Here is a 13,572-nt window from a genome sequence, read left to right as displayed (position 1 = left end):
AGTTTTTTGCTTTCCTTTTGGAGATGGTGCAATTACGACATCTACCCCAGCAGGCCCATTGGGCCATGCTAACCATAAATTAAACCAATTAACCATTAACCAATTAAACCTTCAATCCTTATCTAGTCCAGATGGATTGTCATGTTGGGCTGGTGTAGATTATAGCAATTCCAACTGGAGCAACTGTTAAGTTAAAACCTTAAAATCCCAGTGAAATCAAAATAAACATGTTAGTATCAGTACGTTAGTCTTAAGAATATCTATAAATGTGCTTCAAAACCGCGACATAATTCACATTTAAAGGATATAAACATTTAAAGCTTCTGCCTAAATGGATTAATGATTTTAATGACATTAAAACCTCATTCTTCAGTTTCTCATCAGATCTTCTATCCAATCAAATGCTCTCTAGTATATGACATGCCCCGCCCCCTTCAAGCCGCTTCTCATTTGACATGCTTGAGCTCAACCTCTGGCAGAGCTGTGATAAAAACAAAACGCTCTTGGCCGGAGGATCTTCTCTACAGTATGTTCCACCTTGTCTTTATTATTCATCTGAAATTATGTCACACATTGAATTTCAAAGCACTTTACGGGATCTTTAAGTTGTGAAACTAGCAGTGGGATACTAGTACAGTAAAACTTAATATATAGTGGTGAGCAGCGGGGCATTTTTTGTCAGACCGCTGTCATATAAATGACTCCCCAAGCTTTCTGCAGTCAAACCAACATAGTGTGACTAAAGGTTCAGCTCTAAGAGAGATCCAGAAGTGTGATGGGGGAAATTCTGCTAATAAGACTTCACATACAGTATGTGATGCTGCAAAAGAACTAGTCAGGTTCAGGCAATCTGAATAAGCCAGCGCCTAATTAGGACTCAAAGTGCTGCAGCACAGTACTAATTAGCAAAGACTTTCTGGAAGTGTCTTAAAGTAGCATGTGTGCACTTATTAGCGTAAATGAATGGGACGGTAGCTATGTCTACAGTAGTTGACGACTTAAAGAGCTGTATTAGGCTATGCTCTACTTAATTTCCTGTTTTCAACTGTAGGTTTTGAGCTGCACGCTGTGCTGTTTTCTGGTTATGTTGTTTGAGGGGCAACATCACTAACTACACCGCCACATTGACTGAGCTCTAATAAGCTATATGCTCGCTGTCGCTTTCCGACACTTGTAAGGAAAAACGGTGGCATTTTCCCCCAGCATGGGTCGAGGTGCTACTACAGATGAAAGCCCTCACTGTTGCTTACAGAGGTCTGTAATGCGGGCACCATTAACCCACAGCAGCAGTTCTCCATTAGAGACGCCCATGAAAAGGCAGCAGCTTTTGTATGTTGTACAGAAGAGAGAAGATAATTGAGCTCAGAGGCAGCAGATGAACAAAAGGCACCGTACTCACCTTACGCCAATCAGCCTGAGGGCAAAGCAAGAGAAAAGACCCCTGAAAACACACAGGACCCCCGTTTCCCACAATTCGCAGTTGCCAGAAGTGCCGCTTGAATGCCTTGTATGATAGACATAGAAGAATGATGGGGAGCTAATGAAGTAATCAGAGAGCGAAGGAGGCAGACAGGTGGAAAATAGATTTTAGAGTCACTTTAAAAACAATTTAGGGAGGAAAGTGACACATTTTGTTACTGCAATGAAGCTAGGAGAGTGAAATCTGTAAATCAGTGGTGATTGCTGTAAGATGGCACAGTATACATTTAGTGAGAATTTGAAAAGCAGCTATTTTCATATATATGACAAAAGTCTTGTCACCTTTCTAAGTTTTAGGAACAACAACTAATAATTGAATTCTAGTGGATCATTAGGTATCAGAAGTGGCTTATTAAAGGCAAAGGCCTCTAGATTACGCTTTAAAAAAAAATAATAAAGTATGAAATGTCTTGATTTTTAATTATTTAATTAGGACAGTAAGGTCTGACTTTGCTTAGACAAAAGTCTTGTCACTGAACAGAAATAATGTACATTATAGAATATAAAGTCATGGTGCGGTGGAAAAATAATGAATATTGTGGATGACTCCCATGAGCTTGGAAGACTGCATCCATACATCTCTGCACTGACCTAAATACCCTATTAATAAAGTCATAATGGCAAAGAAAGCGTTCTTGCAGGACTCTCAGAGTTCATCAAACTTCTTTGGATTCATCTTCAAAGCCTCCTTCATCTTACCCCAGACATGCTTAATAATTTTTATGTCTGGTGATTGGGCTGGCCGATTCTGGAGCACCTTTAAGTATGCTGAAGTCCTGCTGAAGAATTTGCCCTCTTCTTTGGTTTGTAGTATAATGGGCAGCACAAATGTCTTGATACCTCAAGCTGTTGATGTTGCCTTTCACTCTGCAGATCTCAAACGCGCTCCCATACTGAATGTAACCCCAAACCATGATTTTTCCTTTACTAAACTTGACTGAATTCAGTGAGAGTTTTGGGTCCATGTGGGTTCCAATAAGTCTGGTACTAACTGACACATCGTAATTGGGGTCGAAAATCTATAAATGTGAATGATAGATCACATTTTACAATTTAAGTGAACTGATTTGGTTAAAAAAAAAAGCAAACTAATAAAACCTTATCAATACAATATAATTTTAAAAACTAATAGCAAAGCAAAACAAAATGGAAGAAAAAGCAAAAGCAACACAAAACAAAGCATCAGAAATTGATTCAATGTGGTAAATGTGTTGATTCAAAGTCTATTATTACGTTTTGGTTGTTCTCTCTAAATAACAGACAGTAATATACAGAAAATAATATGACTAAAAAATAACTTGATGTATGATTTAGATCTTCGTCGCAAGTGTAGTGATGTCATGGCAAGAAAAATGACTGGTTTAAAACTAAAAACAAACTAAAAACTTAAGCAAAACAAAATGGAATTTAAAGAAAAAATTAAGTAAAACAAAACAAACAAAATAAATACTGAACAGAAAAGAGAAATACATATATAATAGCAAAACAACCAAATATAGCAAAAGGAAAAATGCAAGAACAAGGCAAAACAAATAAATCAAAACAAAAAAGCTGTTTAAACAAAAAAGCAAACCAAAACAAAACAAATACCGAACAAAGTAAATAAAGTTAAGAAAATATGATAAGACTAAGATAAGCATACCTTTGATTAATCATGATTAATATCTTGCTATAAAATGTTAGGTTATTGAACTATTTTAATTACGCCAATTAAAATTTAATAGGGATTAATGGTAGTTTGGCCGCGATCAAAATATTTACAATAAGCGTAAAATTAATATTTATTAATAAAGCCAACTTTCAAATTCATTTTGCATTTAATCTTAACTTAAATCAATCAGTTAAATTGGTCAAATATTGTGGATAATACTGTATCTTTATGCTGTTCTTATCAGTAATAAGTCATGTGACCAAAAATGACCTTGTCAGCTCGACCACCACAATCACTAAACCTCTGTTCTACATTTTGAATGAAGCTAATAATATGTCATTCTCTGTCACATCAGTTGATTAATAATTGAAACGTTGTATGTTAATTATCCATGATTCACACATATTATTTCAGTTCTTTCTGAATCTTGGAGATGTGATTATTTAGCATGTGATGCAGGTCTTCCTATATTTTCCATCATTATGATCCTAATGAAAGGCTTTCGGATGATCAGATTACTCCATTTCCAACTGGTTACCCAGACATTAAGATCCCAATAGACCACATAATCTTATTCGTTATGAAAAAGCAAACCTGTTAATTGTATCTGATGTATTTACTACTATCTGTTGCCATAGCAACTCCTGAGCAATGTGCTTTGCATATGTTACAATTACATCTTTCATGTAATTGTCATATAAGAATAATATAATAATATAATCATAAAGTCATATAATCATAACTTACCAGATCCATTTAGCATATACGTAACATTATTGCAGTCTCATTGAGATGATATGGTTTATAAATATTTTATTGACTTTATTTTTCAGTTTTTCAGTAATTTCATTTCATATAACTGTGTTTTGTCAACATTCAAATCTGTATAGTTTTTATTTTACTTTAACCTTTTAACTGGCATTGTAACCACTTGGTTGAACTTTTGTCCATGCTGTACACTGTAAAACCCAAAAAGTTAAGAAACCGTTTGAGGAAACTGCTTACAACAAACCATTTGAGTTCAAAAACTAATCCTAACGAGTACTGTGAATTAACTTTTAGTAAATTTTGAGCTAACTACACTCATTTCATTAGATAAAGTTGACTGTTGGGTTTTACAGTTTAGGTTTAGGTCAATTCAATTCAAATGTATTTGTATAGTGATTTTCCCAATAATGTTCATTCCAAAGTAGCTTTACAAAAGGTTAAGGTGTGGACTAAAGGTTATATATACATAGTTAACCTCTAATTGTAAAATATAAAGTGTATAATAAAAAAAGATTGTCTATGCATATGAAGACGCGTATGTGTATGAAGATTTTTCTTTTTGGTCACACTTTCTTTGATGGTCTGTTTGTTAAATTTAAGTTACATTGCATCTACATGCCAATTAATTCTCATTAGATTATAAGTAGACTGTTAGGTTGGGGTTGGGGTTAGGGTTTGGTTTAGGGATAGGGTTAGTGTAAGTTGACATGCACATCACAAGTTTATTGTCAATTAAATGTCTGTTGAAGGAGCAGTATCAACAGAAATTAAGCATTTTTTTTTCAAAGAAGTGATCAGATATTTTAATTTTTTTTAATGAAGTGATTTAATCATTACAGTAAATAAGAACAGTTTGTGTATTGCATAAGGTAAATTTAATTAAATCTTAATTGCTTTAGAAAAATGCTAAATGTGCTTAGAGTAGTTTAAGGAACACAATTTAACCAAAGACATACTTTTTTTGAATTGTAGTGGAAGTTAATTAGAGTTGTTACTGTACATTTAGTTAAATACTGGGAAAAGGTAAATGTTGCAACTAGATGAAATAAAATAATATACTTGTTTTGTATTGTTTTAAGTAACAGGCTTTTTTAATGGTTTTAATATTAATTTTAGTTAATAACCCTCATCCAGGAATAGTTCCGCTGAGAGTGTATTTGAAAAATTAGAAAGGCCGGAAGATAATAAAATCCTTTATCAGCTCAAATAATCAGACTCTCTACAGGAACACATTAATAATGAGCTAAATTATAATTAGACTTGTTAATATTTTAATATATCATCAGATAGGAATAATGATATTTGGATTTTGTTCTTGCAAATGAACTTTTTTCCTCATCTAATGAGAAATCTGAGACATACAGTCAAATGCAAATCTCATTGGCAGGTACAGCGTGTGTATGATAATTCAGAACTGATTAATACCAGCAAACTGCTCCAAATGAGATCTGAGACTTTCTCAGAGCTCAAACCAGCTGTGACTGTATTTATTTTCAGCCCAGCAAGAAATGATTACTAAAACTGGCAACAGGGAAAAGACCTTCCATCATAATAGGAAAAGACCTAAGATATAAAATCTGATTTACACCACAGTTATTATTCAGTTAAAAATGTGAATAATTGCATTATAATTTAAAGTAGCATTTGTTTGATCCAAAATTACTACTGTAATCTCCAATCATTTTTAAAGAATTATATAGAAAATAAAACTTTCTTATATTTTGTCAGAGTTACTGTAATTACAAATATATCATTTGTGACTATTTGGAATCTAATTTGTGCAACAAAATTTCTACAAACATGTTCACAACATAACATTCCATGCAAGCATATTGTAATTGAATGGCATCAACATGCTAGTTCGTAATAATAAAATGCACAATTAAATGATCACCATTTGTCAAAATATGCTAGAAACTGCCAATCAATGTGTTTCAAAAATTATAACATAAAAAATGCATGCTATTAACATCTTAAGACATGCCTCAGTCAAGCTAGCATTGTTCTAAAATATGCTAACAATGCTGTAATGCTTTCAACATTCTAAAACATGGTTAGCAATGAGCTAAACATGCTATAAAGATTCTGTAATAGGACATACTGTTACTAAAACTTTAATAAAGATAACATGATAGAACATTATCAATTTTCTAATTTGTGTTAACAGTTATTATGGCTACATGCTAGAACTGTGCTACAGCTTGCTAACTGCATGCTAAATGTTGTTGCTTCATGTATTATACGCTATGCTAAAATATGATAGCAACATTTTACTAGCATGCTTAAGCATGTTGGCCAGTGTACTAATATTAAACTGAAACATGCTAACCATGCAATAAATAATGCAGAAACATGTTCAATTTTGTTGAATCATTCATGGCTTGTCAGGCTCAAATATGCTAGTAGCATGTTCTTAACATGCTCAAAGATGCTAGCCATGTTATAACTGTTCTTAAACCTGCTAAACAGTGTGCTAAAATATGATAGCCATGAGCTAACGCTAACAATATTGTATAATATTGTAGCAATGAGGTTAAACATGCAATAAATCTACTAACAACATGATAGAACATTCTAGGTAAATCATGCTAGCAATGTATTTAAATATGCTAGTAACATGCTTGCAATTTCAACATGCTTGATGCCATCTATCTAACTCCCAGATTGTGGATGTGTACTGGTATTGTTTGTAATTCAGCACTTAAAAACGTGGGCTGATTTTGTGTAAGACCATTAAATTGAACTGCCAGTCTTAATCTAACAAATAAATGGACCAGAACTTTAGGCTGGCAGAATTGGCAAGCAATCAGTTCATTGGAAAGATTGAACATTTAAACATGCCAACTCTTCAGGCTGAGCTTTAGAACTTGAGCAAAAGCACAGACTATCCGAGCAATCAGAGGTAAAAGTGCAAGACCCCCCCCACCACCACCACCATCCAAGAGCCCAGCGGAGCGTTCGGTCTGCTGGGGGATTTGCTCTCCTTCACGAGCCAAATGTAACCATTTCTGGCAGTTCGTCTGATCCTCCTCTGTGCTGGACAGAGTGGAAATGTCGATCGATAAGGCTCAAGACATGTTTTGTCTGGAAAATTCTCTGTTCTGCAATCTGTTTTTTTTTTTGTTTTTTTTTTGGCAGTGTGTGTATATGTGTGTGCGTGTGCGTGTGTGTGTTTTCTGTACGGGTGACCAAGCCAGAAATCCATTAGGCTTTGCTACCATCCAGTGCTCTATCTGCCGTTCCTACAAGGCTATATTGAGTTTCCACTCACGAAAACAGCACTTAAAACATAAGCTTTGGAATATTTATGAGCATATAACATCGTTCTAGCGTTGCAATTCTGACGAAACATGCAGTTGGGCACTTACTCAATGACTAGACATCATTCAAAGGGGACATGGCATGAAAAACCGGATATTTAGTGACACTTTACAGCAAGATTCCATCTGTGAACTACATCAGTTAACATGAGCTAACAGACCATCGATATCTTATGCATCGCTACTGATAGCTGCAAGTTGACATGTACTTGTCACTGTGTTGTACAGTCAACAAATGGTCTAAAGCAGGCCATCAAAATCCCATACATTCCTTTTAATGTTTAATAATCTTTGTTGTCCTTAGTTAAATATACAACTCATTGTTCAATTTGTAACTTTTTGATTTAGTGGCAAATTTGTATTCACATGTATGATTTCGTTTAATTTCTTCTTAGTCAAATTTTACTCATTCCTCAATGTAGTGTAGGGTTAGGGAGTTAGTTGAGTTTGGGCTCATGCCTTTGTTTAAAAATAATGCGTTTTAATATGAATTCAGTTGTATACATTTGTACAAATTAGTCACTTTGCTGACAGTGTGTAAAATAGTTACATTTAGAATAACAATGCATTATTTGAGTGTACTTTGCTGCACAGTGAGCATGTGTAATTCATGCATATATACTGTATATATATATATATATGTGTGTGTGTGTGTGTGTGTGTGTGTGTGTGTGTGTGTGTGTGTGTGTGTGTGTGTGTGTGTGTGTGTGTGTGTGTGTGTGTGTGTGTGTGTGTGTGTGTGTGTGTGTGTATGTGTGTGTGTGTGTGTGTGTGTGTATATGCATGTATATTAGATTAGATTAGATTAGATTAGGTTCAACTTTATTGTCATTACACATGTACAAGTACAAGGCAACAAAGTGCAGTTTAGATCTAACCAGGAGTCTAATAGCAGCAAGTGCAGAATACAGGTATAAGTTATAAACTGCTGTTATAGAAGAACTATGGTGATATTTACAGATGGATGTACCATGAACATTATATACAGGTTGTATTAGCTATGAACAGAGATTTACGATAGCTGAATATTCATTCATTCATTATTAGGCTTAGTCCCTTTATTAGTCTGGGGTCGCCACAGCGGAATGAACCACCAACTTATCCAGCAATTTTTTTTACACAACCTATCTCTGGGAAACATCCACACACACATTCACACACACTCATACACTATGGATAATTTAGCCTACCCAATTCACCTGTACCGCATGTCTTTGGACTGTGGGGGAAACCGGAGCACCCGGAGGAAACCCACGCGAAGGCAGGGAGAACATGCAAACTCCACACAGAAATGCCAACTGAGCCGAGGGACCCAGCGACCTTCTTGCTGTGAGGCGACAGCACTACCTACTGCGCCACTGCCTCGCCCATAGCTGAATATATGTACATATTTATAATAATAATCAGAAGTGTACAGATAGATAAACATAATTACAAATGTATTTGTAAATTGGGTGTGTCCATAATTACAAATAATTTCATAATTATATATATATATATACTACCTGACAAAAGTATGTCATCGATCCCAGTTGTAAGAGCAACAAATAATAACTTGACTTCTAGTTGATCTTTTGGAAATGTGGAAGAAGGTAGATGAATCATCTGTTGATCTGAATTCCAATCATCATCAATACTGCAGAAGACCTATTGGAACCCGCATAGACCCAAGATTCTCACTGCAATCAGTCAAGTTTGGTCAAGAAAAAAATCATGGTTTGGGGGTTATATTCAGTATGGGTGGGAGAGATCTGTAGATGGATGGTAACATCAGCAGCTTGAGACATTTGTTCTGTCCATTACATTACAAAGCACAGGAGAGACCAAATTCTTCAGCAGGATAGCACTCCTTATGCTTTAGCCTAAGGTAGGGGGGTGAGGGTGTTGTCGTGGACCCCTGATAATGTCTCTGGGGGGCCCCAAAATACCTGGGCCCTTAGAATTGTCCTAACTTTCCTCTCCTAAGTGGCGCCCCTGCTACTGTACCTCACGTTTGTCCAAATATAAACACACTTAAAGTCAGAATTATTAGCCCCGCTGTTTATTTTTTCCCCCGATTTCTGTTTAATGGAGAGCATATTTTTTAAACACATTTCTACACATTTCAACACTAATAACTGATTTATTTTATCTTTGCCTTGATGACAGTAAATAATATTTTACTAGATATTTTTCAAGACACTTATATAGCTTAAAATGACATTCAAAGGCCTAACTAGGTTAATTAGGTTAACTAGGCAGGATAGATATATTACATGAGTGGAATATCTACAATGCGGAATATTCAGCTATTTTGAACTTTGACCTTGGCGATTGTCCAAAGACAAAAATACGTGTTGTTCAATAATTTCAGCACAAATTAAAATATTTTGTTTCACTTCAAATGTTGACTACTGTAGTAGCAGACATATCCAATAGCAACAGGATAGAGAGGGTCATAAATTATATTTTTTTGGGGCAGAAGAACTTGTCTAACATTATGAGAGAAAACAAATGTAGTATATAATAAATTTAAATGTAGTGTAGTATGTAGCACATTTTCTCCTACATATCTTTGGATTCATAGAGTATGTTTCACCTTTTCTAAAAGCCACAAGTCAGATTTCAAAGAAATTCCTTCATCTTATGAGATAAAAGAGCTTGATGTACACATACCTTGAGGACCTAAATCATTTTCTCTAGTTCAAGAAGTACATTTACAAAACTGAATTTGTGCAATTTTTAGATGATGAATGCATCAACACATGAGCGCCCACGTCATTGAGCCCTGTTGGGTGATGTAGTAAGATGAAAACAGGATGAATATTTTCCTAAACATCACATAAACGAACGATAAGACTAAAATGTGCAAAAGATTGCCAAGATTGTGCTGCTTCTGGCTGTATGTGGCTGTACTATCATTCTGAAGTATCCCAGTGTTTGGAAAAAGTGCCTGGAGTTTATTTTTAACAGTGTTCCTGATCTTTTCAGTATGAACAGTTTGAGCAGCACATTTTGTGCAGCAAGATTGGCTTTGTAAACGGGCTGCTATGACAGGTTGAAAAAAACAGGTTATATAAAAAGATTTAATATGTGTACTGTATTTGACTGCCAAGCCAAAGTACACACCATACACCAGGAAATACATTTCACAAATATAAGCAGTTTTTTTCTGTACTATTTGTTATTGTTTTTTTTTATTTCATAAATATAAAGTAAGTGGTTAATTGGTAAAGAGTTCCATTTACCAGACTATCATTGTCAGATTGAGCTCAATCTTCCCACACAACGAATCTTAAAACTTTTCTGTAATAAAGCTCTTTGCTCCCAAACATGTCAAAATGTCATCCCTGATTGAGAGCCTGACAGTCCCTGCATGGTGAAGCCATGATAACGAACTCTTGGTAACGAACTCAGCTGCATTTAGTCTTTAAAACGAACGCGTAATGCTATGATGCCGTTACTTTTCGCACTTACCAGCTGAACGCTTACCTCCATGTGAATGGCTCCCGCTCACGTACGTTGTCGGACTTGAGACGCAGAGAGGAGCTGACCACGATGATAGGGTACGAGTCTGGTGAAGAACGTTTCCATAAGGCAGTAAGACAAAAACAGAAGCCAAAAATAAAATAGACAATTAAATAACAGGGTGAGAATTTGGTAAAATCTGAAAATGTGGTAAAAATCAGGCGAGGGCTTTTCTTTTTCTGGATTGCTTTTTAAAAGTGTAGTTTGGGTTTAGGGAAGTGGGTATGCAGGTCAATCGGTGCTTTTGAAAACTCTTTTTGTTGGGTTTAGGGAATAAGGAGGGTGGGTTAGTTGATCGTTCAGTCGGTCAGTCAGTCAGTCAGTTGACAGTGGCCTCTGGTGGATTTACATGAGAACAGCAGGTGCAAATGGCACCAGTGAGAGAAATTTGAGATCTCAAAAAGCGTACACAGGGGACTCTGGTGGATTCGCGAAAACAAAAACTGCATTAAAACATAGCTCTTCGGACATATTTGGCACTCTCCAGAAATGTATATAGCGATACATTTTCAGAATGAGCCACAAAAAAGAAGATTTTCAAATAAACTTGAAAGGGAAAACATGTATAAAATAAATGAATTCGCCAAAGAACATCCTGTGATTGAATAACAGGACTGACCAATCTCAGTGCACACTCCATTTCTCATTTTTAAGTTGTTCTGAAATGCCTGAGCCAAAGTCTGCCTTTGAAATAATGGAAGTTTCTAAATATCAGGTGTCTGCTTCTGAAAGCAAGATTACATTTTATGGCAACACTTTTTACTTGTTCATTAAAAAAAACAAAAAAACTTAAATTTAATTTATCTTTCTTTCTGTTTCTATTTTACAATGTAGATTGTGTCAAAGCAGCTTAACATAGATGAAGTTCTAGTAAAATGAAAGTGCTTCAGTCCATTTTTCACAGTTCACGGATCAGTTTAGTGTAATTCATTGTGAATGTCATTGCTGAAAGCCCAAACAAACAAAAAAAAAAAAGCAAATTCAACGAATGGCAGCTCCACAAGTCCCAAACCAAGCAAGCCAGTGGTGACAGTGGCGAGGAACAAAACTTCACCAATTGACGAAAAAAAAATAAAACCTCAAGAAAAAAGAGGCTTGGCTGTTTTTCTCTGGCAAAACTTCTTGTGCAGAGCTGTTGTAGTAAACATGTTGAATAAAATAAAAATTTACTTAATACAATGATGGGCCGCTCCACCATCATATCACCATTTATGACTCTGCCTTGTTCTGCCTGCATGAGATTGTGTATTTGAGAGATACTTAACAGAATTAAAGTGTATTTTTTAAAGAAAGCATTTGTTATAAAAAGGAAAATACAGTACACAGATTATGATTAAGCTCAAAGGTAGATTAATGGATTATATTGTAGTTACTACGTAGTTTATGTAGTTTATGTTTATTATAATAAGTAATATTTGTATAATATGTATTTGCAAAACAGGACTGCAAAATACTATGTAGGTCAGCCTATGCTTGGGTAACTTAAGACCTTACAGGCTAATGCAAACAATATGTTCACACAAATTGTAAAGATAAGCATAATTAGGTTAAGAACATGCATGAACATGAACATAAATGTAAATTGTATTTTTACTTTAGTACTTAGTGCAAATATGATTAAATAAATAAATGAATAAATAAATAAAAATGTATAATAATAATAATAATAATAATAATAATAATAATAATCAATGTAGTAAAGCCTAGTTCTGCTTACCAGGTGTGCATTTCTATAAATATGTGATATCACATTAAATAAATCTATTGATCATTTGGATCATTTTACCAGGATGTGATTTATTCCAGAAGTGTGCTTCTTCTATAAGCTAGAATGGAAACATAGCTTATGTTTGCAATTAATTATTTCAAAGCCAACAGGGGTCCAAATTCAGCTTTATTAAAGAGTAGTCTCGCAGACAAGGGTAATACAGGAGTAAACAGCAGCATAAAGGTAATCCAAAAGAGTAGTCAAAGTAAAATGTGAATGGGGTCGAGGCAGCAAAACAGACATAAACAGTAAAACAAACAAGGGGTCAAAACACTGCAGGACAATATAGAAGAACACTAGTAATGCTTGCTACTGATAACAAGTTTCAGTAAAGATGTGTGTGGTGTGTATATCATCTTTGTAATCAGTCATAATAGCTTCAGCTGTGTGTAATCAAGAGGTGACCTGAAACTGGTGTGTGACTACAGGGTGTGATGGGATATGTAGTTTGGTTCAGTAGTAGTGTTAGTTTAAGATCATTTCAAACCACATTTAGCATATAATATCCCTCAGTTTACAATTTCCTTTTATGAATCTTCTACAAAGGCCCATTTTCACCTAGAATAGCTGTAAAATGTGTTCTACAGACAACTATACCAATAACTATATTAGCATCCATTGCAACAAACAACATCATCCTTTTTATTATAAGAGCACACTTGCACAAACTGCTCTGTCTCTTAATTGTCTTGTTGTAATTATCATCAGTGTGAACAAGCCTTAAGTGTTTTATCACCCTCTATATTACACTTGTATTCCTGCTGTGCATCATATGTCTGGTTTCCATTAGCACGTTACGCTAAATCCAGTTGCACTTCTCTTAGCTGATCTCTCTCCTGTGTGTCTGAACTGTAGCTGTCAAATGGGAGCCTAATGCGCTGTTAACTCTGTTTGCAGGTGTCGTTTTTCCTGTTTATTGTGTTTGTGGTCTACACCATGCTGCCGTTCTCCATGAGGGATGCCGTCATCGCTAGTGTCCTCACTTCATCCTCCCACACGCTAGTGCTCAGCATCTGCCTCTCCAACACTAGCGACCACATGGAGGCCCTCGTCTGGCAGGTAAGTCTGTGTGTGTGTGT

General features: G+C 35.3%; 1 protein-coding gene across 9 annotated transcripts in view; it reads left to right on the top strand.

Annotated features, from left to right (window-relative positions):
- adcy2b (adenylate cyclase 2b (brain)) overlaps positions 1–13,572 on the top strand; it is a 167,750-nt gene that overhangs the window by 43,736 nt on the left and 110,442 nt on the right. For all 9 annotated transcript variants that reach the window (XR_012394611.1, XR_012394614.1, XR_002456106.3 and 6 more), the window contains exon 3: positions 13,391–13,552. Coding sequence is in view for 2 of the 9 variants with exons in the window: in XM_005170038.5 (XP_005170095.1) it covers positions 13,391–13,552 (162 nt within the window). In the remaining 7 variants the exon portion in view is untranslated. The remainder of the gene's footprint in view (positions 1–13,390; positions 13,553–13,572) is intronic.

Source organism: Danio rerio, chromosome 19 (assembly GCF_049306965.1).
Source record: "Danio rerio strain Tuebingen ecotype United States chromosome 19, GRCz12tu, whole genome shotgun sequence".
Taxonomy (NCBI): Eukaryota; Metazoa; Chordata; class Actinopteri; order Cypriniformes; family Danionidae; genus Danio; species Danio rerio.
The sequence above is the reverse complement of the archived record's forward strand: the minus strand, read 5'-3'. Positions and strand labels throughout refer to the sequence as shown.